The sequence below is a fragment of the Lycium ferocissimum genome, chromosome 4, assembly GCF_029784015.1.
Source record: "Lycium ferocissimum isolate CSIRO_LF1 chromosome 4, AGI_CSIRO_Lferr_CH_V1, whole genome shotgun sequence".
Taxonomy (NCBI): domain Eukaryota; kingdom Viridiplantae; phylum Streptophyta; class Magnoliopsida; order Solanales; family Solanaceae; genus Lycium; species Lycium ferocissimum.
Genome location: NC_081345.1, coordinates 34057667 through 34083241, shown reverse-complemented (window position 1 = coordinate 34083241; position 25575 = coordinate 34057667). Strand labels below are relative to the sequence as shown.

General features: G+C 32.9%; 1 protein-coding gene across 1 annotated transcript; it reads right to left on the bottom strand.

Moving 5' to 3' along the window:
• Positions 1–8944: 8944 nt before the first annotated feature.
• LOC132052454 (probable boron transporter 2) lies at positions 8945–14654 on the bottom strand. The gene is made up of 12 exons (XM_059443996.1): positions 13304–14654; positions 13092–13174; positions 12812–13004; positions 12603–12741; positions 12032–12197; positions 11679–11845; positions 11380–11553; positions 11159–11254; positions 10654–10791; positions 10256–10575; positions 9626–9896; positions 8945–9510 (listed from the first exon to the last, which is right to left on the bottom strand). Exons 1-12 carry the CDS (start codon positions 13405–13407, stop codon positions 9199–9201), a joined length of 2163 nt encoding a protein of 720 aa, XP_059299979.1. The 5' UTR covers positions 13408–14654; the 3' UTR covers positions 8945–9198.
• Positions 14655–25575: the final 10921 nt, after the last annotated feature.

Here is a 25575-nt window from a genome sequence, read left to right as displayed (position 1 = left end):
TCTTTGAAGGCTATATATGAACACCTCCTTTTCAACAGTCTCAAGAATACAATTCAAGTTTATCAACCTCAAAGATGGAGAATTACTTAACACAATTTAATCATACAACCAACAACGATCACCAAATTCCAAGTCCGAAGACTTAGACATGCGTTTTCCCATAAATTCTACGACATATACAATCAACTAATCAAAGTCCAACTTAAGTAAACCGTAACCTACCTCAAAGCAGATTTGAGCAATGGAATCACTCCGCAACAGCCTTTCCTTTTCGCAACGCCTCATAACGTTCAAAATCTAGAAATTATAATACTAAGTAAGTAATGGGGTATTAACTCAATTTATGGGTTCTATAATCAATTCAACCCTACAAATCAGGTTTTTGTCACGCCCCGAACCATGGCCTGGGCGTAACACGGCACTCGGTGCCTGACTGCATGTGACCGAGCGAACCACAAGGCTTGCTGAATCATCATGAGGCATACATGAGCGGAAATATAACGTGAAGTGCTTGATGAGCCTTTATAAAACATAGTAAGTCATAATATTAAACATAAGTACTTGATTAAGTCATGAATGCGGACAATATCATAAATGAGCCAAACCGGCCCACCAACTCTGGAAGTCTAACATGACACTTGTCTTGTCTATGAAACCTCTAACATGAGTCTGAAACACGTAACATACTTGCTGGGACAAGGCCCCCAGCATACCTTTAGATGCAAAACTAAATAAAGAAAGACAATGCCTAAACCCCGAATGAGACGGGGCTCACCAATAAGCCGGAACGTCCCGCATCCTAACGGCGCAGGCGTCGTCATCCGTAAATCCGTACCGCATCGTGAAAATGCAGCCCCCGGCAATAAAAGGGGACGCGCACATTGAATGTACTTGTATGTAAAGCAACGAAAGAAATAACATGGGACATGATAATAACATACGTAGACCGAGCCGAAACACGATCATGAACATGAGTACATATACATATATATAACATGTGTAAAGTATCGCAGTAGAGAGCAAAGAATATAACCGACAACATGGTCCGTACTTGCGTGCTACCAGCAGAACACTCATACCTTGCCAGGGACATGAGATTTAATAATATTATGAAAGGATCCACTCATTACGAGAGATCGTCCTAAGCATAGGTGGAGCAATCCCTCATCCTACGGTGGCTATGTAGTTTCAGTCGTTTGAAGCCTTCTCGGTAATTAATGCAACTTCCAAAAAACATGAACATGTAAAATAAGTGGCACTTTAAGAAGCCCATGGTTTTCATGAATATAACTTGTAAATAACTTGTAATGGATATCATGAAATAACTTGTAAACGTGGTTTCATGAAATAAATGGTATTTAGCAACTTGTCGTATCTGCAACATGTATCATAGCATGAAAGTAATTATATAATATAGTTGCATGAAAACTTGTAGACATGTAGGATATTCATGAAATAATCATTTTAGCTAAAACATAATGCAAGAACCCATGGAATACAAGATATGAGTTTTCATGATTACTTTTGATCGATTCTCAATAATCATATGGAGATATTAAGAACACAATGACGAATATAATAACAATTCATGCATAATATAATCATGGACATAGGCCTAGGGTTATCATGAGCATGGTATAGAAACTCTAGTTTTAGTAGAGAATCATAGTTTATGGATTTTGAGGCGTGGGGAAGAACAATGATGTTCCCACACGTAGATAGTAACCCTACATACCTGTGATGCTCCAAAATCTTTAATTAAAGACTTGAATTTTGGAGAAGATTTCCTAAATCTTGATTCTTGAACCTTGAGATGGGTTTCTTGAAAACCCTAATTTATGAACAATGATTTCTTGCTTAGATTATTAGATATATGTTAGAATTGAGTTGGAAGGGTTTGGATTGACTTACCTTGATGTTTTGGATTGTTGCTAGGGCTTGGAATTGTGAATAATGAAATAGAAGAACTCAAGGCTTGAATTTATACAAAAGTGGGGCGGGAGTTATATGGTCGTATTATACGGTCCGTATAAAGTTATACGGTCCGTATAATATGACCATATTTTATCATGGCTGAACAGAACGTCGATTTGGAGCGTCCTGAAGTATGGACGAGTTATACGGTCCGTATAAAATTATATGGGCCGTATAACCAGTTCGTATAACATGATCGGTGAACGGACAACACTATAATCCTTCAGGAAAATGGCCATAACTTTTTATACATAGGTCCCCTTGACCCCCATAATATACCGTTGGAAAGGTATTTCAAAGGGCTACAACTTTCATTCAGGAGGTTTTCCCAAATTCATATTAATAAAGGGGTTATGGTCGTTGGAAGTAAGACCTCTATAAACTCACTTGCAAACACACCTCGTAGTGGCTTCCAACTTTGCTTTGCCCAAAGACATTTCTTATGACTTGATTAGTTTTCAAAACACTTCCTATAACCCTCATATTGGTTCCATGATGTTATCATCTTATGAGTCAAACCTTCGCCTGAAGCTACGAGGTGTTACACCTGGTGCGACGAGCTTTGATTGACAAAGCTGCTGGTGAGGGGAATCGATCCTAGTCTTTCATGTGGGAAACCACTCACCCAACCCTTGAGGGTCAATTTTTGTTTGTTTCAAAGCTTGTAAAATAAGTTCTTCGGAAAAAATTCGACTAATTGTAATTAAGTATAAAAGTTCAGCTTTTATAATTAAACTTTTATCTATGGTTGTTTGATAGGAAAAAAAAAAAACTTGAAAGTTTTCGAACTTTTTCCCTACACTTTTTTCGATACAAATGCAGGGTAAATTTCATGAATGGTCACTTAACTATCACCTTTTTAAATTAAAGTCACTTAACTATGTATTCTAACTCAAAAGTCACATAACTATAACTTTTTTTACCAAAGTCACCTAACTATGTTTTCTAACACAAAAGTCACATAACTGTCACTTTTTTTCACCAAAGTCACTTAACTATGTTTTCTAACACAAAAATCACACCTACAAAAAAATTCAACTTCCGATGGGTAATATTTTTATATTTTTAATCTAACAGATACAATCAAATAAAAAGAATCGGACCGATGCAAACTCATGCAAATATTAAAATATTAAAGAAACAAAACCAATCCTTCACCAAATATATGATCCTTCTCTCTAGGGGCTCTCAGGTAAAAAATGTGTGAATTTTATTGGCCCTTTTCTCCAATATCATTGAAAAGTGTTACATGTTGTTGGATTATAGGAAACTAAATTATATGACGTAATAGTTATTACTATTTGCATTGGAAGTAATAATCTTGTGATAATTTTTTTTCAAGTTTTCACCCTTTTGGTATTTTAATATTTGCATGAGTTTTGGACTGGATCGATTCTTTTTAACGATTTTGTATCTATTAGATTAAAAATAAAAAAGAATATAATTTTTTTTTTCATTAGGTGTGACTTTCGTGTCAGAAAACATAGTTAAGTGACTTTGGTGAAAAAAAGTGATAGTTATGTGACTTTTGTGTTAGAAAACATAGTTAAGTGACCTTGGTGAAAAAGTGATAGTTATATGACTTTGGTGGAAAAAAGTGATAGTTAAGTTACCATTCATGAAATTTACCCTACAAATGCATCAGCGTTTTTTCAATATGAGTTTAACTTCTATAAATTTTATATTATTAGTTCAATATAAAAATAATTATAGGTAATCGCCATGTATATAAAATGAATAAGTAATTTGAAAAAGGTAGCTTACCAATTATAACGTTAAATTACGTTAACAATATATAAGATTCTTTACACTGTCAGAGTATATAAGTATAATCCTGGTTTAATCCTTCTTATGAGTTATATTTATTCTTCTAATTTTTCTTTTTCAGTCTTAGAGAAGCTGTGATCAATTGTGTGCCGCCCGTGTACGAACAACAATTTTTTAAGGATGCTTTCATTTTCTATAGTACTAATTCAGTATTAATTATTTCATATTTTTTGCGTTAAAGTAGAGGTCTGTAATCACAGTTAAGATTAGATATAGTAACACATTTTTACACTTTCGTTATTTTTTAATTTACAACACATCACGTCCTAATTTATCAAGATCATGACTTGTAGTTGCTCTGTGTGTTAATTTAGTGGCATTTATTATATACTAGCAAAATATGCCCGTGCGATACACGGGCCGAAGATGTTTATTCACTTTAATTAGCCAGTCTTTAAGGTTTGTATTTTGTAAATAATTTTTAAAAACATTCTAATTGTTATTATATTTAGCAACATATACAAAATGTACTTTATGTACCATCATTTTAGTTATAATTAAAAAAATGGAGTTTAAAAATTTAAAACATATGATTGAATTAAGTCTTTGAGATTATATTGTCATGAAATGAAAGCTTGTTCATCGAAGTGAAAAAGAAAATTAGTAAGAATATGAGGGAAAATTAATATTTTGATTCTAGATTTTCTCTTTTAAATTCTTTAATATCTTATATGCCGACAGGTTGATATCCATCTCAGTTAACTAACCGTTCGTATCTAAACATAAGACCATTGTTGTATATATTGGATTTTTTAAAAGCAAAACTAATAAAATATTTTTATTAAATTAATTAAAAAAATATGTTAATAAGGGGTAAATTAGTTACATTATAATTTTTTATATTAACAATTATAGATAAAAAGAATTGCTACAAAGAAATAAAAATTAGAAAGATATATGTTATAAATCACCAAATTTTAATTCCGAAATGAAAATATAAAGTAATACATTTTATAAATGCAAAGATACAATAATCAGAGAATGCAAAGGAGAGTAAAATAAGTAAAGTATTGACAAAGAAGGAAAACGGGGATAAAAGTCACTCCCTCCCTTCGCTTTTACTTGTTCACGTTAACATATCAGGGGAAAAAAAAATTCTTCTTTTTATTGAAAGAAATTTTTCTTCTTCTTATTTTACCTTCACATTAATTACTCATTTTCAAATCATTTTCTAAGGCTATTGAGACTATACACCGATAAATATGGATATTATGATAAAATATATACTTCATTTGTTAATTCTTAAAGAATGTGAAAAGTCAAAAGTGGATAAGTAAAAGTGCACGGAGGGAATAAATATGTGTAGGAGAATTAAAATTGAAGTGCATATGTGTATACATGAGAAGAATAAATACTTAACTAAGATATGTCCAAGTGGGATAAAAAAAGTAATTGGTTAAAGTGTACAATTTATATAACTTTTGATACAAATTTGCATTGCTATTATTCGTCCTCTCTTCACGTTTAAAGTATTGACAAAAAAGGAAAACGGGGATAAAAGTCACTCCCTTTGTCCATGTTAACATATCAAGAGAAAGAATTTTTTTCTTCTTATTATTAATTTTACCCTTTACATTAATTACTCGTTTTCAAATCATTTCCAAGGCTATTGAGACTTACAGGTAAATATGAATATTATGGTAAAGTATATACTCCCTCTGTCCCATATTACTTGTTTTCCTTTTGCAAGCCCCTTAAGAAATCATAAATGAAAGATGTATTTTACTATCTTACCCCTATCTCTCTCCAATAAATACATTCTAATCAAAATTGACTATTTTCAAGAACATTTATTACTAAGGATAAGATGAAAAAGATTTAATTAATTTTATCTTGATTTTGTAAATGAACAAGTAATTTGGACATATATTTTTAGAAATGTGGCCAAGTAATATGGGACGAAGAGGGTAAGATGGGAAAGATTTAATTACTTTTATCTTGATTTTGTAAATGAACAAGTAATGTGGACATATATTTTTAGTAATGTGGCCAAGTAATATGGGACGGAGGGAGTGCTTCATTTATTAATTCTTAAAAAACCTGAAAAGTCAAAAGTGAACAAGTAAAAGTGCACGGAGGAAATAAATATGTGTCGGAGAATTAAAATAGAAGTGCATATGTGTATGCATGAGAAGAGAATAAATATTCAGTACTATGACATATGTCCACGTGGAATAAAAAAGTAGTTTAGTAATGTGGCCAAGGTATATGAGACGGCGGGAGTACTTCATTTATTATTTTTTAAAGGACGTGAAAAGTCAAAAATGAACAAGTAAAAGTGCACGGAGGAAATAAATGTCTCGGAGAATTAAAATTGAAATGCATGCGTGTATACATGAGAAGAGAATAAATATTCAGTAGCCAAGTAATATGGGACGGAGAGGGTAAGATGGGAAAGATTTAATTAATTTTAAAGAACTTGAAACGTCAAAAGTGAACAAGTAAAAGTACACAGAGGAAATAAATGTGTCAGAGAATTAAAATTGAAGTGCATACGTGTATACATGAGAAGAGAATAAATATTTAGTATTATGACATATATCCACACGGGATAAACAAGTAGTTGGTTAAAGTGTATAATTTATATGGCTTTTGATATAAGCATTCATTCTTTGTGTTAGCCTCTCTTGGACACTTATATATAATAGAAATAGAAAAATGTGCCTAATTTGTTTCTTACGTCACAGGAAAACTTGGGGGAAAGTTACAAGTGATTGAAGTAGTGTTGTGAGTTCGAAACCCTGCGACCTCAAGGTCATTGTTGTCATATTGGACTTTTTATCTTGTGAAAAAACTTACTTGTATCCCGTATTTGCTCAAAATAATATTAACTTATCATGGTTAATAATTAAATGAGATGAGAATGTCTATTAATAAATAACGATTAAGTGATAAAATTTATATCAAACGCATGTCATGTATCCTGGCATAAAAATTGGAACAATAGGTAAGTATTGTTTCTTGTTTTTCTTTTCACTCGGTGTTTTGAATATCCGATTTGTCCTGTGTAACAGTGTAAGGCTAATTAAAGGTGTAAGCTGTTATGAGAGTTTGCATTCGTAACTCCAAAGACTTGAACTCGAAACTTCTGGTTAAGGGTGAAACAGTCATGTTGATCCTACCACAATCTTTAATGGTAGTATTTTTTGCATTATAGTAACAATAACAATGCTTCAGTTCCAAATAAGTTGGAAAAAAAAAATGTTCACTAAGCTTTTTGACATCATAATGATTGGTAAAGGGAAAAAAAAAAAGGAGAAACAGCTTAATATTGAATGCATAGTTTAATCTTTTGCCCAATCAATTGCAGCAACAACAACAATATACCCACTGAAGGGTAGAGTGTATGCAGACCTTACCCCTATCTTCCAAGGTAGGAGGCCGTTTCCTTTTGTCCAATCAACTGAATTTTTCTTTATCAATAGTCTAAGAGTAAGTAAACCTAATATAATCTCTAAGTGGTATCTAAATCATACGCATGCTGATTTTGACATCAAATTGGAATGCTCAGTATTTTGACATTCATCAATTTTAAGCATGTTAATTTTATATTCTTGCATTCCTAACTCCAAAGACTTGAACTCGAAACTTCTGGTTAAGGGTGAAACAATCTTGTTCATCCTACCACAATCTTTAATGGTAGTATTTTTTGCATTATAGTAACAATAATAATGCTTCAGTTCCAAATAAGTTCGAAAAAAAAAAGTTCAATAAGCTTTTTGACATCATAATGATTGGTAAAGGGAAAGAAAAGGAGAAGCAGCTTAATATTGTATGCATAGTTTAATCTTTTGCACAATCAACTGCAGCAACAACAACAATATACCCACTGAAGGGTAGAATGTATGGAGACCTTACCCCTACCTTGGGTAGGAGGCTGTTTCCTTTTGTCTAGTCAACTGAATTTTTCTTTATTAATAGTCTAAGAGTAAGTAAACCTAATATAATCTCTAAGTGGTATCTAAATCATGCGCATGCTGATTTTGACATCAAATTGGAATGCTCAGTATTTTGACATTCAACAATTTTAAGCATGTTAATTTTATATTCTTGGAGTTTAAAAATCCTGTAATTGCTTTAATTGACAGAGAGATAAAGAGAAGAATAAAGTATCAATGCAGACCAGTCTCCAGACTGCTTTTTTGGCACTTGAGACTAAAAAATCTGGTAATGAAAAGGCTAATTACAAAATCAGTTTCAAGAGATCTTTTCTAAGACCGAAGGGGGTCCAGAAGTGGTCACAAAATCTTTATCTCCCCAAAGTGTTATATGGGGCTGGGTAGGCAAGATACTTTGATGCTTTTTTTAATTTTACTTTTTAATAAAGGGTGTTCGGATCAACTTGCACATTGTTGAACTAATTTATAGAGTAATGTTATTTTCCACCAGCACAAATACGAGGTAATCTTGTCTACCAAAATTTAGGCACATCATCCAATATTTCATATATATATATATATTGTCTATGTCGAGATTTGAAAAGATAATTGGATGCTTTTAACAGATTAGACTAATAAATAATTCAGGCAAGGTACAAGCTGTAGATATGGTGGAAGGACTAGTATGCATTCCACTAGGTTGTGCACCCGATGGCCAATTGGCCAAGTTACATAAAGTGATGCCTAGCTTGTCAGCTTGTCATTATTATAATTATCTGATAAACCTTTATTTCTTATCCTCCTGAAGTTAAAGCAGCTAGCTCTAGGCATATTCAATGTAACAGAAGAACTAGATGTTGATGAAGAGGTTGCCGAGGTTGCCATGGCTCTTAGAGACACACGTAGAGAAAAAAACCTAAGCAATCTGATACCATGTTACAGAGTATGATTCTTAATAATATTGTGAACAGCGTACAAGATATATATAGGGTGTACAATGATGTGTAAAGACTACTCTACCCTTAATTACAAACAATTTATACAAATATATTTATCATTCAAAACACAAGGGCTATTTATGTTGGTGATACATGCAAAAAGTGACGTGACCCTGTTGTGTGAAGGACAAGCATTAGCAAATGTTGAGAGTTAATTTTGTTATGCACTAGTTCACTGCTTTCTTATACATTAGTGCAGATGAAACACAATGCAGTAACAGAAGAACTGTTAAAAGCTAATGGTAGTTGATAAGCTTTGACAAGCAGTTGTACTTTAGAAAATTCACTCTTTATTTTTTGATATAATTTGTCCTCTGCCCAGAGTAGTTGGATTGCATACAAGAATAACACAATAAAAAGGTATACATTGTTAAAGACAAGTAAGACACACAAACAGCGAAACAGATGCCTAAGTGACGGTTAATCACATACTTAGACTGCCACTCAAGCACTGTTAACAATATAAAAAGACCTCTCGAGAACCACTAGAGACTCTAAATTCACCACAATATTTGTTAATACTAGGTAGACGACGGACTACGAACATTTTGACCAAGTTTAGATGGCTGAGGGCTGGGAGTTTGCTTTATTTCAAGTCCCTTGCCATTCAATCTGGGGCTCCTTTCTCCTCTTAGTATATTTACTCGTGGACTGTAAGCCCTTTGACCTAGCTGTGGGCTGTGCATTGACTTGATTTCCTCAAGTGGGGTGGGAGTTGAACTATTTACTCTTGGGCTGCGGGAACGCCGGATCTCCCCACGGCTTCTTGTGATTATATCATCAAGAATTTCACTACTATCCATGCAGGCAGGTCTTCCCTGAGGATCTTGATCCTGCAAGTGCATAGATCATAGGATTAAGCGTCTAAAACTTTTTTTATTCACCGCTTTTCTGGGAAAATCTATTATTATGATGCATGCATACTACTGATAATAAATGCTAACTTACTCCATAGGACATGTTGTATGCTATTGCAGGGGCTTCTTCGAATTCTGCAGCGTCTAGATCTTGTAAATGTGCTCCTTTGAAAAACTTGGGAAGCAAATACTGGCGCACTGGGACTAGAAGCATGATCAACAATGGGAAAAGAACTCCAGCTATTGGTATCCACGTTATGCCGAAGCATAGGAGCAAATAAACTGTCTGAAACAAGGTGAACCAGGCAATTGTCTTGAAAGGTACCGTCTCGACAAATGTTGCATGATTATCTTCCAAGACCCTGATAAATATGCAGATTAGGAAAGATATACACAGAATCTATTTCAGAGACAAAGCTGACTACATTCTTTTTGTGCAATGTAAGAACCTAGAGGGGAAATGTAAGGTCATGGTGAAAATGAGGGTAGATTTAACTCTTTACGGTCTTTCAGAAAAGAAAAAAAGAATCGACATGTATCATTGATCCTTCAATATTATTCTAATCCAAAGTCATCTCTCTTTTAAGAATTTTAATCAGTCTAAATCTTGGATGTGATCCTACATGCACACCTACAACTTATGAAACAATATTAGAACAGAAATATGTGGGAGGTAGAGGTGGGGACTGATATATGATCCTAGCATTGGTCAGTGACTCACTTGTATCTTCTACCAGGTGCAGTGAAAAGCAATAATATCCTCTCCCAAAACTGATTTCCCGGCAAGCTCTCGATTGCCATGAAAGCAAAGTATCCCCAGAGAACAGAAGAAGGAATCCTTTTCAAGATAGGCATAGCAGCCACACAAGCACCAACCATTAATGCCTGAAGGAGATTGCTTAGACGTTGTTCTTTGACTTCTACTGGCAAGAGCTCATCAATATCCTTCTCCACATCAAAGACTGTCTCATCGACTGGTGCATCTATGTACCCGCTACTTGATGCCCGTTGAACTGTGGTCTCTTTTAGCTCTTTCAACCCCTGTTTGAATGAACACTGTAATAATAAGCATTTTAATTTACCTTAATCATAGCCATTTGGAAATTACTCACTATTTACCAGGCCAGAAGGAGTTTGATAGACAAGGGGAGTCTGCATCTCATTGTAAGCCTCTTGCATGCTCCTGTACAACTGGCCAAGATTTGCATTTTGATCAATGTTTTTTCTCGCTGTTGATGCAAGTTTATTCCGTAAAAGCTGTTTCAAATAGAAATAAGAAAATTAGAATAATCTCATCGTAAATATACCCCTAAACAAGAAATGGTTTCAGAAATGAACTGAAACCTTTGGAAAACCACGAAAGCAGGAGAAAACAAATACTTAGGAACTAAAGTTCTTTTTCCATTCTGGGCCATCATGTGGTTTTGATTACATGATCCTTATTTCCCTACTATTCAATAAAATATAAGAATAATTAAGATTTTGCATGTACCTAGGAAGCTGTGTTTGGACTTGCATTATTCAACTAGAGAGTAGCAGTGTACACATGAAAGATAACGCAGGTTGGCAATAAATTTCTATATTCCAGGTTAGAAACTTCTATAGTAAGAGATAATTTTAGTACCTGATGTTTCAGAGTGGCCAAGCTTTTTGTATGCATTGGAGATTGTGGAATGACTCCATTTGAAGGAGGAATGCCAAGAAGACCACATATGATGACCTAAGTGAATATAGAAGTACTAAAGTGAGGAGAAAAAAGGTGCATCAACTAATATGTTACAATTAATGTACTCTTACAGCGTAAACTTGATGTTAAAAACAAGAAAGCTAGAGCAAACAGCATACCAAGAAGCCCAAAAGAAGGAGATCATAATGATACGAGGAAGGTTTCTTTAGATTGAACTCTTTTTGTTGGGAAAGTTGAGATGCAACGCTGTGATCGAAATAGTAAAGGACCGCAATCATTGTGGCTGGGATAAACGCTCCGACAATATATAGAGGAGGAACATCCATCATTTCCTGTAAAACCCATCACCTTGAGTTTCAAAATACGCAAAGACCAAACGGACATCAACTATCTCAAATATTAAGTCCATGATCTTGAGATTGATCAAATATTATGGAAAAACAAAATAGGAAAGCACCTTGATAACTGTCCAATTTGAGTAAGCTCCAGGTGACCATGGATCGGGGCTGAAAAGCCTCCGTGGTATCCCTCGTGGAACATCACGAGCTGGTATGTATGATACAGCCGTCCAAACAAGCACCATTAGTGGGACACCATAATCAGCAATAAATCCTCGAAGCCAACCTTTGAACAACATTTAAGTGTCAGCACATTAATAAAATACCTTTTCAGTTTCAACAGGAACTGATCATTCTAAATTGATGACTATTAGCATGTGGCTGACCTACAGACTATATTAGATTTTAACAATAAAAAGAAAGTTTCATTCTGTTATCAGCAATATTCACGCAGTTATACTGAAATTATAACCTGTTCCATAGCGCCAGGATCTAGCTTTACGGCTCCTCAATGCAGTAAGAAGAAGGCCGAAAGATAAAACTAGTGCAAACATTCCATTTCCAAAGCGCCAAGAAGGTGAGAATGCAGCCTCACGAGGATTTTCTCTCTCAGGTATGCCAAACTCCTCCACCAAACCCTGTGTTTTTAGGATAAGCATTGAAATTTAGAAAAGCATTATGCTTATTCTAAGAATCATGTCCCCATATGTTATGACAATTGTACAAATTGGTGAAAACCCTCTCTTTTGGTGCAAGCCAGGCAATTGTGAAAAATCTCAAGAAATGGTCAAAAATAGGCTTTGCTAATTTCATAAGATAATTTGGTTATTTAGCTAAGAGCTTCACGAAGACAAAACTTCCATAATAGTTCAATGAAGCCGCCTGATACTTTCTGAGAAAAAACTCAGCAGAACTAGATCGTGTTTTTTATGTTCGTCATGATTATATTGGTTTGGTATGCTCTGTTCTGCTTTCAATTTGGCTTTCCCGATCTGGAGATTGACAGAAAACTAGGATCATTTAACATATTTAAGTTTGATTACCTTAATAGCCTCCTGCATAAAGAGCATTGCGATGAGCATGCCAAATAATTCACCAGCCAGGCGTGTAAATCTGTTTATTATGGAGCACGCGCCCAGAACTGCTAGCAAGAAAAGCAGAAAGGCGGTCCAAACACAAACCCTGGGAGCATAACCATGTTAGAAAGGGTGATGATGAAGAGAGAAAGATTTTGAGAGTGCTCAGAAGTTACCATCCTGTCCAGGCTAGAAAGAGATTCGGACCCAAATCCTTCCGATCTTTTGCAAAGTTGAACATGAAAGTGTACATCAAGACAGTTGGCTCAGCGACTCCTAGTATAAGGAGTGGTTGTCCACCTAAAATGGAATGGATCACACCACAAAGTGCTGTTGAAGCAAGAGACTGCACTGCAGTTATACTTCCATCTGAGATAACATAAAACAGGAACAGCATATCAGCAACTAACCATCAATAAGAGGAAACTAATACAGGAAAAATCAAATCTATCTTACTGGTGCTTCTTTCCAGTTGCTCCCCAAAAGAAATAACAGGAATTGCTGATGCAAAGAAAATGTAGGTCGTTGGAGCCAGGATCCTTCAATAGAACATGAAAGATAATCGTCAGGCATCCATTAAAAGGTATAAGAGAACACAATTTACTACATATACACTTCAAGAAAGTTATTCCAAGTGCAAATCATTGATATTAATTCGTTCAACTTACCTGATACCAGCATGGAGACCACCACTCCAGTCTTGCTTGTAGCATAACAGTCTTCCCTTGAGATCATTCTTAATTCCACGGAGGGGAACAAACGTTTCTTCCATGGTCACTCAAAATTTGTCCAAAATGAAGGGTGGAAATTTTTGTTCTTTTTTTGTTTCGTTTGACAGATAAGAAAACTTGGACAACAAACTAGCACAGAATTGAAGGACAACAAAATAGCACAGAATCAAAGGGACTCGAGAGGCCAGTACCAAATTCAACTAGACTTGCATAGGCAAAGGAAAAAAACTTTGGGCAGGAAGACAACACCTACTTGATCATGACTAGAGTATTTAGGATAAAAATGAAACTTGGTTGATTCATTTCTGTTAACTGTATACTGACCTTCATTGAGGTCCATAAAATAAGATGTTATTTATCTAACTCTACATATTAACAGATTTACAAAGAATACAAGTTAGGAAGAACAAAAGAATCAGTTAGCAATGAATAATTATATGTCTAGGATGTGTCTAAGACTTGCAAGGAATTGTCTGCCTATTTGAATTCCATAGGACCACAAGTCAAATGAATTAACGGAGTAAAGCCATAACTGATATAAAAATCAAGACTTTAAGGACAGGAAGAGCAGTACTCCATCTAATGAGATCTCAATTAACGGTTGACTCCAAAAAGCTCTAGATCCATTACACCAATAAAACCTTTCTTACATATATGAAATTATAAGTTGCCACCAAAATGCACTCAAACAAGAACAAAGGAGGACAGGGATCTAATTTTCAGTTACATGTCAGAACTTTATTACTATCTGACAAAAACTGTATTTATCTGAGCAAAAAGAGCAGAGAGGGACAAAGTACCAAGTATCAAGAATTTAGCGACACCCCATTTTTAGATAAGTGATTCTTAGTGCTTTAAAGCAAGTTCAACCAAATGGGTATAACAAGAAAGCAATAACAACCAAGAATCAGACTTAACGAGAACCCATTATCAAGAACTTGGAGAGGAATGATTATGACAAGTGAGACAAAATGGGCTTGAATTAAGCAAAGGAAGGTAACAAAGAAAGTAGTTTTTCACTCTTACATTACTAAGAAGTAGAACTCTTGCAGTACAATAAGGCAAGAAAGTTACTGTTTGAGCAGAGCAACCTGTTTTACATCAGTCAAGAGAACAAAGTAGACTTGAAGAAATTGAATATGAAGTTTGCAAAATGTACCCTGGAAACTCAATGCAGATATGAAAGAGGAATGCAACACAATGAGAGAGAGAAAAAGAGGGGGCAAAATGCTGATGGAAGTTCTAACGGAAGTAAGCTCTAAGGTCGAGGGATTATTGGCTTGAAGAAAGTGAGATATGAGTCACTATAAATAACTCTCAGCTTTCTGAAAAAACAAACAAAACAAAGTGGAGTAATTGATAAATAGTATTATAAATACGAAATATTCCCTCTGTCCCAAAATAAATCATCGGGGAATAAGGATTTTTTTTTTTGGATGATTGACATAGATGTTAAATGTTTTATTATTATAGTCTTAGGTCGGGTTTAAATGATGAACTTATTTTGGGTCGAAATACCCTTCTCATCCTTAAAGTTTAAAAAATGATTTCGGGTTATTTTTAAAGGGATAATTACCAAATAATCAAGACAGTGGTATATTTAGAAACTTTAAGGATGAGGGATATTTTTGACCCAAAACAAGTTCTATGATATTTTTTATTCCTTTTTTTCAAAGAGGGTATTTTTGACCCTTTTCCCAAAAAAGAATGACAACAAATGTATAAGAAAAATAAAGCCAAATAATTCAAATAAATAAAGCATTGACTACCTATTTGTAGTTTTAAAATGACACTTCTTAAGGAATAGTCCTCTCAATGAGAAGTTAATTGTGTAACCTTCCTACTTAATTGATGTTCAGTTATATTAATATTAACATATCATGTAATAAGATTGTGCACACTACAGTCATCTCTCTTTTTAATTTTAACCTTTCAGTGCATGGACGGACAATTAACATGTATTGGTACTTTTCTTTTATTAGGGTTTCATTCTAAAATGTCTATTTAATATAAGGACCACGTTTAGGGTTTAGATAAATATATGGGTTAAGTTACCTTTAGCGTCATGACCACAATTTACACACACAAAAACTAATTCTTAGATTCTTCAATAAAACCTAATGTAACTGAGCTTATGGTTTGTCATTCAAACTTGCTAATGGTTGGAATACTTTAAAATAAAATTAAAGTAGAAAGATAAAAATATTTGTGTCAAAATAAAGTGAAGCTTGTGTGATGCACCCTTTAGATCAAAATAAGAGATTATGGGGTGTAGCATACCCCGTAAGAAAGTTAATTAATTACACCAATATAAAAGATCATTTGACAAAATTAATCTTTGCTTTCTCCAAACTTTTCTTACAAGTAAAAATAGTCAGGATTTAAAGAACTCATTAGAGAAACACAAAACATATGGATATATTGAAATCTTAATTAGCATTTATTGAAAATCAAATAAATAAACCAAAAAGATCATATCTTGACGGTTGAACCTGAAGCACAAGTACAATCGTGACAGTATAGAAGAAAAAGAAAAAAACATTTTTTTTATTTTTTATTCTCACCGATGCCGGTACCCAAATTGAAGCCCCGACTAAGTGAAAGTTATATGGAGAAAAAAACGATATCATTTCAATGCCAAAACTCTGTCATTCAGTTGACTATTGATATGCATATTAGTCAGGAAGGATGATGGGTCTAGATTGAGAAGCAAAGAGCTATAAACTACATAAATGGCATTGCGAACGGTAGAAATTTGAACGTGGTTAATGGATGGCATAATTGAAAATGTTTGTGGTGATATTTTAATGATCAAGAGAACCATTAAAGACAACTTCAGGAGGCTTTTGGGAATGGTTAGCATAACATTGTGTCGTTCAAAGGAGGAAGGACATATCTATTCAGTAGATATGAGTAATTGATAAGCATAACATTGTGTCTTAAATGGTGACTTTTAGTATTAGGATTTTAGAACAGGTGCAATAATTTAGAGAGTTAGTGAAGTGACTTTTGGATTATTTTTAATAGTACATAAATAAATTAAAAGGTGAAAAAGCCAAAAATTTGTGATAAAAGATAAATAGTTTTCCTGATTTTAGAAATTAATACATCATGTACTTTATTTATATATATATATATATATATATATAGATTGGGTAACTTAGTAAACTATACCTTATACCCCCTCTGTCTCATATTACTTGTCCACTTTCCCCTTTACACGATATTTAAGAACTCATAAATAAAAGTGTATTTTTACTACATTAACCTTATCTCTCTCCAATTAATTGCTCTCTAATCAATATTGGTTACTTTAAAAAACAATTAATGTTAAGTGCAAAGTAGGAAAAACTTAATTAATTCTATCTTGATTTTATAAATGGACAAGTATTTTGGGATATATATTTATAGTATCGTGGACAACTAATATGGGACGGAGTGAGTACTTATTATCTTTCTTAATGAATGTGAAATGAGCTAAAACGACACTTGAGAAGGCTGGAGTAAAATCCGTCCATGTTTGAGTTGACACACCCCTTAGAAACAATAAACTTTACTATATCACTCTAATTATTATAAATCATCATTATTGGGAAATGAATTGGGGTACTTAATAATATGGGTAAAATAGGTATAGTTACTTAATAATATGGGTAAAATAGGTATAGAATGATAAATTATCTCTTGATTTTTTTAAACTGAATAAGTAAAAGTGGATACATATTAATAATATAGCGGACCAGTGAAAATAGCCGGAGGAAGTAGTTAGTAATTTGGTGAGTGAGCCATTAGCATGCTCTTAATACCTAAAGCATACAATTTAAGTTATATACATCGATGATAGTGTATCTATTCTTTACATTATAAATAAATTTTAATTTGTGATATTACTATTTTAAGATACTATATACCAAGTACTCCCTCCGTTTCAATTTATATGAACCCATTTGACTGGGCATGACATTTAAGAAAGAGGGAAGACTTTTGAAACTTGTGGTTCAAAATAAGCCTTGAAAATTTGTGTGGTCAAATCATTCATAAAGTGAATTTGTTTCCAAATTAGGAAAGAGGTCATTCATTTTGGCACGGACTAAAAAGGAAATATGTTCAAACAAATTGAAACAGAGGGAGTAATATTTATCGTAGAAATTTTTCTGTAATTATATTGTAATTAGTGACATAATTTTATAAATAATTTTTTTCCCTCTATTAGTGCGTAGAACTTTAAACTCCACAAGCACGACTATGTAAGAATTTAATTAAGTTGTATTTATTGATAGCGTATATATTTTTACAATAGTAGCTAGGTTAAGTTGACGCAACAATAAGTAACACATAGCAACAGGCTTGATTTGGCAACTTGAAAAATAGAGCAATAACATGATATAACCAGTTAATTAAATTACGTTGATAGTGTTAAAAAAAAATACCAATAGCTTATGGAGTATAAGTTATATCGAGAATAAAAACCTAATGCTTATGGTTTTTTCATCTACTGCTTACATTAATACTTTAATTCTATGTCTGATAGTTTAAGATGATATCTATGTAACTTGTATATAGAAGAAAATAATAGCAAAGGTGATTCGAAGAAGAAAATATCACTTAAAAAACTTAACTTTGATGATATAAATCTGAATTCTAAAATTTGTATGAAAAAACCGGAGTAGTACTATAGTGTCAAATATTTTACAGTTCTTTTCCAAAAAGGAATGGAAATAATAGTATAGTTTGGAGATTCTGGTAAGGAGAGATAGTAGGGGAAGACAAAAATAGTGATTCAACTGAAAAGCTTCTTTCATGACTAGGAAAGGGATGCTATAAAGCAGACAAAAAAAGCGAGCAATTTTGCTGTGGTGTGGATAAAAGACCTCCACAAATTGACCTTTAAACAACACTCTTACCGATCAAACCTTCTTTTAAAGTTCATCTTAGTTTAGTTAATCTTGTTTAATTTAATGCAAAAATAGGTAGGAAAATAAGAAAAGGGAAAAGAATAGTTTGACTGTTATTACCTTATTAATTTAATTCAAGACAGGCATAAAACAAAGTTGAATTAAATGGAGGTGAGATTGTTTGTTAATTAATTTCACATCATACTGGAGTAAATAATTCAGGTGAAATTGAAGATATCATTTTCTCCATTTTAGAAAACCACCTTAAGGTATGAGATCAAAATATTGACCTTAACAATCAAAATTTCTTCCAATTTTGGTAGATTTTTTTTGCAAATTCTTAACTAACTGAGCATTTTGATCCTTGTTACGGCATAATATATTGTTAGTGTATCCTTATGTTTGAAGAAGTTACGATATTCTGAAGAAGAAAAAAAGAAGTTACTCATTATGTATTGTAGAAAATGAGGAGAATAATTGTATTCTAACAAATAATATTAGTCCCTTTAATTAAATTGTATTCTGACAAATAATATTAATCCCTTTAATAAGGACAAGTGATGGCGCTTTTTAGCCAGCTAATTGACGTACGCTTTAGTTAGCTAAAAGTGCAAGTTAGCTCTTCGGAAAATTCATTAATTTGCCCACCGTCTTTACAGTTTTTATTGCAAAAACAAAAACCAAAAGCACCGACGGAGCATCTATTATTATTGCAACTAAGCTTTAAATGTACATCTTTCCGGAGAAATAGTAAAGTAATAAATTGCATATTATTCTGTAAATAAACTGTTAGGAGCCTCAAACAACTGTTAACTGTTGTTTTTAGTTAGTACTACTTTAATATGTTAAAGATATTTTTCACTATAGATAGGCTAAAGTTGAACTCTTAGCTTGTACAAAGGCCTAATTTACAAATCAACCTTAAATAATTCATAAAGAGGCTGCCAGTGCCTACAGAAAAGGCCGCATTTTAAGCTAATAAAACATACTTAATATATTAGGTCAACTAATCCTTTTCAGGTCTAGTTCTCTCTCACGCCCCCCCCCCCCCCCCCACCCCGGGAAAAAAAAAAAGCAAGACAATAAGAGAATAATCATTAATTAGTTATGATCAACCAAACTATCATTTCTAATTGTCATGTAATTTGTCCCTTTTTTATAAAATTACACAAAATAATCATGATTAGATCTTAAATCATTCAAGTTCAGTGAGAGAATAAACCTAGGATTGCAGGGAGTTTCTTTTGAAGACCTTTCAGATGCATATAAAAGAAAAAAGCCCTTATACACCTTTTAAGTGGAAAGTGGCATTACCTAATTAGAGATTCCCCTTTTTTGCTACATTTAAAAGGAACCTAACCCCTTTCGTTAATGCCAGCATGTACTGAAGCTTAATTTATTCCATTTAATATGTTATTTCACTTTCTAGTGGGAGATCAATATAAAGAATTGATATTAATTTAGGTGTATAAAGAGATCTGCCTACCATGCTATCTTCTTAATAAAGTCATCACTAGCATACCACTTCCATTAACTGCAGTTCAATTATATATTTCTTTTTCTTCATGGTGTTGACGGTTGAAGCCATAAGTAATACTCCTTAAATAAAAATGTGCTCTTTTTAATTGCTTAAATTTTTCGATGAGATGATCATACATTTTATTATAGTATTATAGCAGGCAGAGGTCCTGAATTCTATTAAAAAAAAGGATAATTCACGGAAGTTGAAAGTGCAATTCGCGGAGGTTGCACTTTCAACCTCCCAAACTACTCTTTTTTTTTTTTTTTTTGAGCGTCACCCCTACTTGTTATTGTATTGGGTAAAATCGTTTTTGTTATTGTGTTGGGTAAAATCAGGAGACACCATGTGGTCGTATAGGTGATGACACATGACAGCAGGCGACATATCATGCGTGAGTCAGCAAGTGCTGTAAATCGGACAAGCATCGGTGCCGGTTGAGGGTTTAACTGATCAGTTCACCGTCCGCGGAGAAAAGGACACATTGCGGAAGATCCGGGCCTTCCTCCAACCTTTAAGAGAGCATGATTCGTGGATCATGTACCCCTAGCTCAACTATAACTAGAGAGCTTCATTTTCATCGTAAGACATTATAAATTGGATAACCAAACAAGCATACTACTTAGCATTTTCTCTGAGATCACTAGTTCTTCACTAAGCTTCCAAGCTTCCAATTTTAGTCAAGTTCCTAGCCCGGAGACATAAAGCTCACGGCGCCTTTGGTATTCAGGCAATTATATTTCATTGCCTTTTCTTTAATCTTTGTTATTCTTGTTTTACTTTGCTAAATTGGTCATATTGATTCACGTGTTCATAACCACGTATATAAATTCAACTGTATCGTTCTATAGGTAAACAATTATCGAAAATAATTTTCACGTGTTTGACCCACAAAAAAGAATCAGATTCGCACGTAAGGATACTGTTGAACACATAATTAATTAAATAGTGTGATCCTCTAATAGCTTAATCTTTTAAACGAGATGTCCCCATATTTCATCGTTGACAATTCATTACGCCTTCCTATCTATATTGTTAAATTTTTTGCCCCCTTAAGAAAGATATTGAATACAATCATAATTAAGCAATAGAACAACATAAACAGTATAGCCCCACAAGTGGGTCCAGAGAAGGTGTGTGTATGCACCCTTACCCCTACCTTATGGAGGTAGGCATCACTTAATTAATACTCCACTAATTGAAAGAGTAAATCTGGAGAAAAAAAAGTAAGCAATAACTTTCTTGTTTTTTTTTTTTTTTCTAAAATATCAAATAGTTTGAAATAAATTTAATTTGCCAAGACAACTAATATTTGGAACGCAGGGATACTAACGATTGGATAACAATTGTTTGATGTACAACGAATTTGGTAAAGTTTGAGTTTGCGGAAAAAATTGATTCCAGCCGCTTTTTTTGGTTTTGTCGTATAATAAGTCATTTATGGACAATATGGTCGTTAGCATTAATTGTTGAGTGTGATGCATTCCTAGAGGAATATCACCCTTACAGAAGATTTTTCTTTTTTTATTACTCCCTCCGAATCAAACAAAGAGTTCACTTAGTCATTTGCGCACTGTTTAAGAAATTACTCACTTCAAAAAAAAAAATATAAATTGACTAAACTATCCCTAATTAAATAGGTATTGAAATTTGATCACATAACACTTAGTAAGGGCAAATCTGGAAAGATAAGGTTAATTATTTCTTGATTTAATAAGTGAACACTTTTTTTGACAAAAAAGAAGGCTAAGTGGACACTTTTTTTAATCCAGAGGTAGTAATTCCCTACTAAATGTACGTGCTAATGATTAGTCATGACTCATGAGTAATTATGACAATTATCAATGTACTTTGGGATCTCATTAACATGAAAAAAACTTAGTACTACTTGTTGATTTTTAGGTTTCAGTGTTTCAACATAAGTAAAAGAGTTAGCTTGGAGCGACCGAACTCTGAGATCAGTTATTGAAAAAAGTTGACAAATTTAGCCATTTAGGTGCTTTGGTATGAACAAAAATGTCTTTTTTTCCCTAAAAAATGTTCTTCAGAGGAGAAGTGGTTTGTGACTTATCATCATATATACCAAAATACACCTAGTTTACCTTTAATTTGAAGCATAAGAATTATCATTTGAGGTTTAAGATCCTCATCTTAATTAAAGAGATAAAGAAGTTTACCTGCTCTTATTATTTGCGCCATTAATATATCATTTGTCTTTTAAATTTTTGTATTGGTCAATTACAACAGTTACCAAACAGACGGTTCTTCAATTTTTTGGTCCTACAATTTTATTTAATTGAGGTTTAGTACGTCACCATGATGGAAATATAATGGGAGATAACCCTAGGGTTTATCTCTTACGAAAGTAATTTAATGTGTCTTTATTAGCCTCCCTTGTTGGCAAATTAAATCAATCCCTATTTTGCTTTCGGTTAACAAGACAACAAATCCTTATCATCTATACATTTTACATCGTCCTTAATCTTGTTCCTAAAAGATATATTTGACAAGAATCTAAGGCTCTTGTCCATTGGGTTATAATTAATATCACTCAAAACCTAGGCAAGTGTCTGCGTCAATGCATAACTAGCTTTTTAACATCATTAGAGGTATTTGAACAACTTATTCAAAAATTTATCTTACTATAAGGTATTTTAATTAAAAACCGCTGCGATACTCTTCTATACGATCTTTTTTTTTAATATATATTTTGAAGACAAACATTAATGAGCTAGCTCTTATCAAACTTTGATTTAACGCAGAGAGTTGATTCGGATCAAATGGGATATTTCCATTTTCCGGTCATGACAACGCCATGTGGATCCTTGAATTGATGATCGTAGTTCTCAACCAACATGTGCAATAGAAGGTTCAAAGAAGTACGTACTCCTACTTACTTAATATTATAATATAAAGTCAAGTGTACGTAATTTGTAATATATAGTATATATGGGATTGATTATAACCACTTAGAGTCAGCGGGCGGTTCACCACTTAAAGTCAGCGGGCGGTTCTCAGTCCCCCATTGTTTAATATTAGTGATAATGAGAATAGAGATTGCATGATGATGATAATATTTTCTATTGTCAATGGCTCAGCAATTTTGGTTTTTAACGCCAATTTAATCCATCTTTGACTTTGCGTATATGCACTATCCTTCCATAAGCATAGTCGCTTATAGAAGAGGCAAAAAATTAGTCCATATGCATGAATTGCTTGCTGTTAAATTGTGATGTCTAATTAATGTCAAGTTATGAAGTTGCATAAAATTACTTTTTCATTTTCAGCCTTGTGAATAATATTGAAGATACTTCTGGAACTAGTGTTTGATAGGTCCATCTTAGCTCGAAGGAAAGAACGTAACAACTAAAGTTATACCATCAAAGAATATAATATGGATGCAAAATTAAATCAGTTAATTAGTATTTGACAAGGAACCTAATGAAATTTAACAAGCAATAACCAGAATCAAAAGTTTTCCAAAATGGGTGTCAACCGTTAATGGAATGTAGCTAGATAACTGATGTCACAACATTCAAAAAATTATGTGGGATGGAATTCATGGTACACTATATAAGTTAACCTGCAAGATCAAATAATGATACAGTGAACATCAATGACTATCTAGTTCAAAACTAGCCTCCCAAATACTAATTCTATTATTCGTCGTAGCCCTTTTTGTGCTATCTCATCATAGATAAGTGATTCTTTACCTTAAAATACAAATGCAGTAATGAGATTTTGAAGTGTCTTCTATGGGCTTGTCTCCCTCTTTGGATGAGGTAAGTTTTAGCTAAGCAAATGAACAAGATAAGCATTATAATACTTGTTTCTTTCTTACCTAATCCTTAGTCTATTGTCCACTATAATTAATTGGACAGTACTAAAAGTTTTGAATTATGATGCATGAAACCTAACATTCTTGATTAGATGTTTTGGTTTCTTTTGGTTGTCTTGTGCCTCATAGGATAACTCGCCAGGTTATTCGATAAGGTAAAGAGTATGAGAAGACAAAAACGATGAAAACTAAGTTGATGTATATGAGAATTGGGTTTCTTCCGCAAGGAATCTGCTTATGTAAGATTTTGTATTTTACTTAGTTATAGACTTATAGAATTATTGGCTTGGATGCATGCAACCGTTCTTTTAATTTTGATTTTTTAAGCTATAGCTTGGAAATAAAATGGTCCACATTTTGTAGAAGAATTAAGGACATGAAATTTGTCTTATGTAAACACGCAAGCTGTCAAAAATTGGTCGTACCAGAGAATTGACTGTAAAACTTATAATAACACTTACAACGAAATAATTCTAGGTGATCATTTGACTTCTTAAATAAAGTTAATATAATTGGAGGTGTTAGAAAATGTTTGTGTTAAGTAAGATTTTTTATTCATCAAGCAACTAATTGGATTCGGGTGTTAATTAACGTGATACCCTGGATTACCGAGTATTTATCTTTTTAAATAATAGGACAAGTACTAAAAACGACAAGATGACCTGCATCTACCTATCGTAGCTTTTAATGAAATTGCAATACATTCCAACGGAAGTTGACTAATTAAAAATGACGTCGAACTGCATTTATACTTACATAAATAGAACAAAACAATACACTAGGGAAGTGACAATTGAATTATGAAATTTAACAAATTGAAGAAAATTATCTTGTCCCAATCTTTGAGAACTTTTGGAGTCACCAATCCCTTGGTGGAGATGTGGTCCCTTGCTGTAGTTGCAAATGCTTAGAACTGTAGCTAAATTAGGTTTAAGAATTGATAAATAAATAATGAGTGTAAGAGTATAAATATTTGAATCACCAAATTAATTACGTACAACAACACTTAACACTTTATATTGTGCCTAATTTTTGTAAATTATTTGATATGACAAATTAAATTTTACTAACAATATAAAATCAATTATATATATATATATTATTAGTAGATATAGGTTAAAACCATAAATAATTACAAAGATGTCTCTCTTGTTATTTAAATAAATCAATTAGAAGGTTCTTTTTTATAAAGAAAAATTGAGCCTTAGGTCCCCACATGTTTTTCTCTTTAGGAACATCTTCCTTTATAAAAGCGTTAAATAGTTTTATTTTTCTTTTTAAAAGAATTAAAAAGAATTAATCTCAGCAGTTTGGGTCATGTGCACCCAATGAAAGATAAAATAGCTATTTGAAGCAACAAGGACAGTTTACTTTTATCCAATTACAAACACCGCTCTCCCAGGGTCATACTGATAAAATTTAAGAAGAAATTACACGTGCATAACTTTGTTGTAACTTGTAACTAAACAGTATGGCGGGCTTTTGCATAAGTTGGTACGCTAGAATTAAACGACAAATGTTTGTTTACTTGCATTAAAAATTCTTAATTAGTGTACCTTTGTCTTCCAAATCTGATCTTTAATTTACACCTGCAATCTTCATTGAGTAAAAGTTAATGAAAAATAATCATGAATAGTAGAATTAATTGCAAAAAAAAAAAATATCTTTCTAAATTCTTAAATGTCTTAAAAAATAAGCAGTATGTAATTGTAATCAAACTTACAGCTTTCGAGTTTCGACTTAAATACAATATATATATATATATATATAAACACACACGTGACAAGGTTTTATATATATATATATATATATATATATATATATATATATATATATAAACACACGTGACCAAAGTTATAGAAAACTCCTAAATTTAAGAATAAGAAGATTAGGATGAGTCATTATCTCAACTAAAGATTGATATAAATATGAATATTCAAAATAGTCTAACTCTTGT

Coding starts and splice junctions, on each gene's coding strand:
- LOC132052454 (XM_059443996.1), bottom strand. CDS start 13,407: ATGGAAGAAACGTTTGTTCCCCTCCGTGGAATTAAGAATGATCTCAAG. Junction 12,198..12,602: donor TTATGCAGGAGGCTATTAAG/GTAATCAAACTT, acceptor CTAAAAACACAG/GGTTTGGTGGAGGAGTTTGG. Junction 11,846..12,031: donor ATCCTGGCGCTATGGAACAG/GTTATAATTTCA, acceptor TGTTGTTCAAAG/GTTGGCTTCGAGGATTTATT.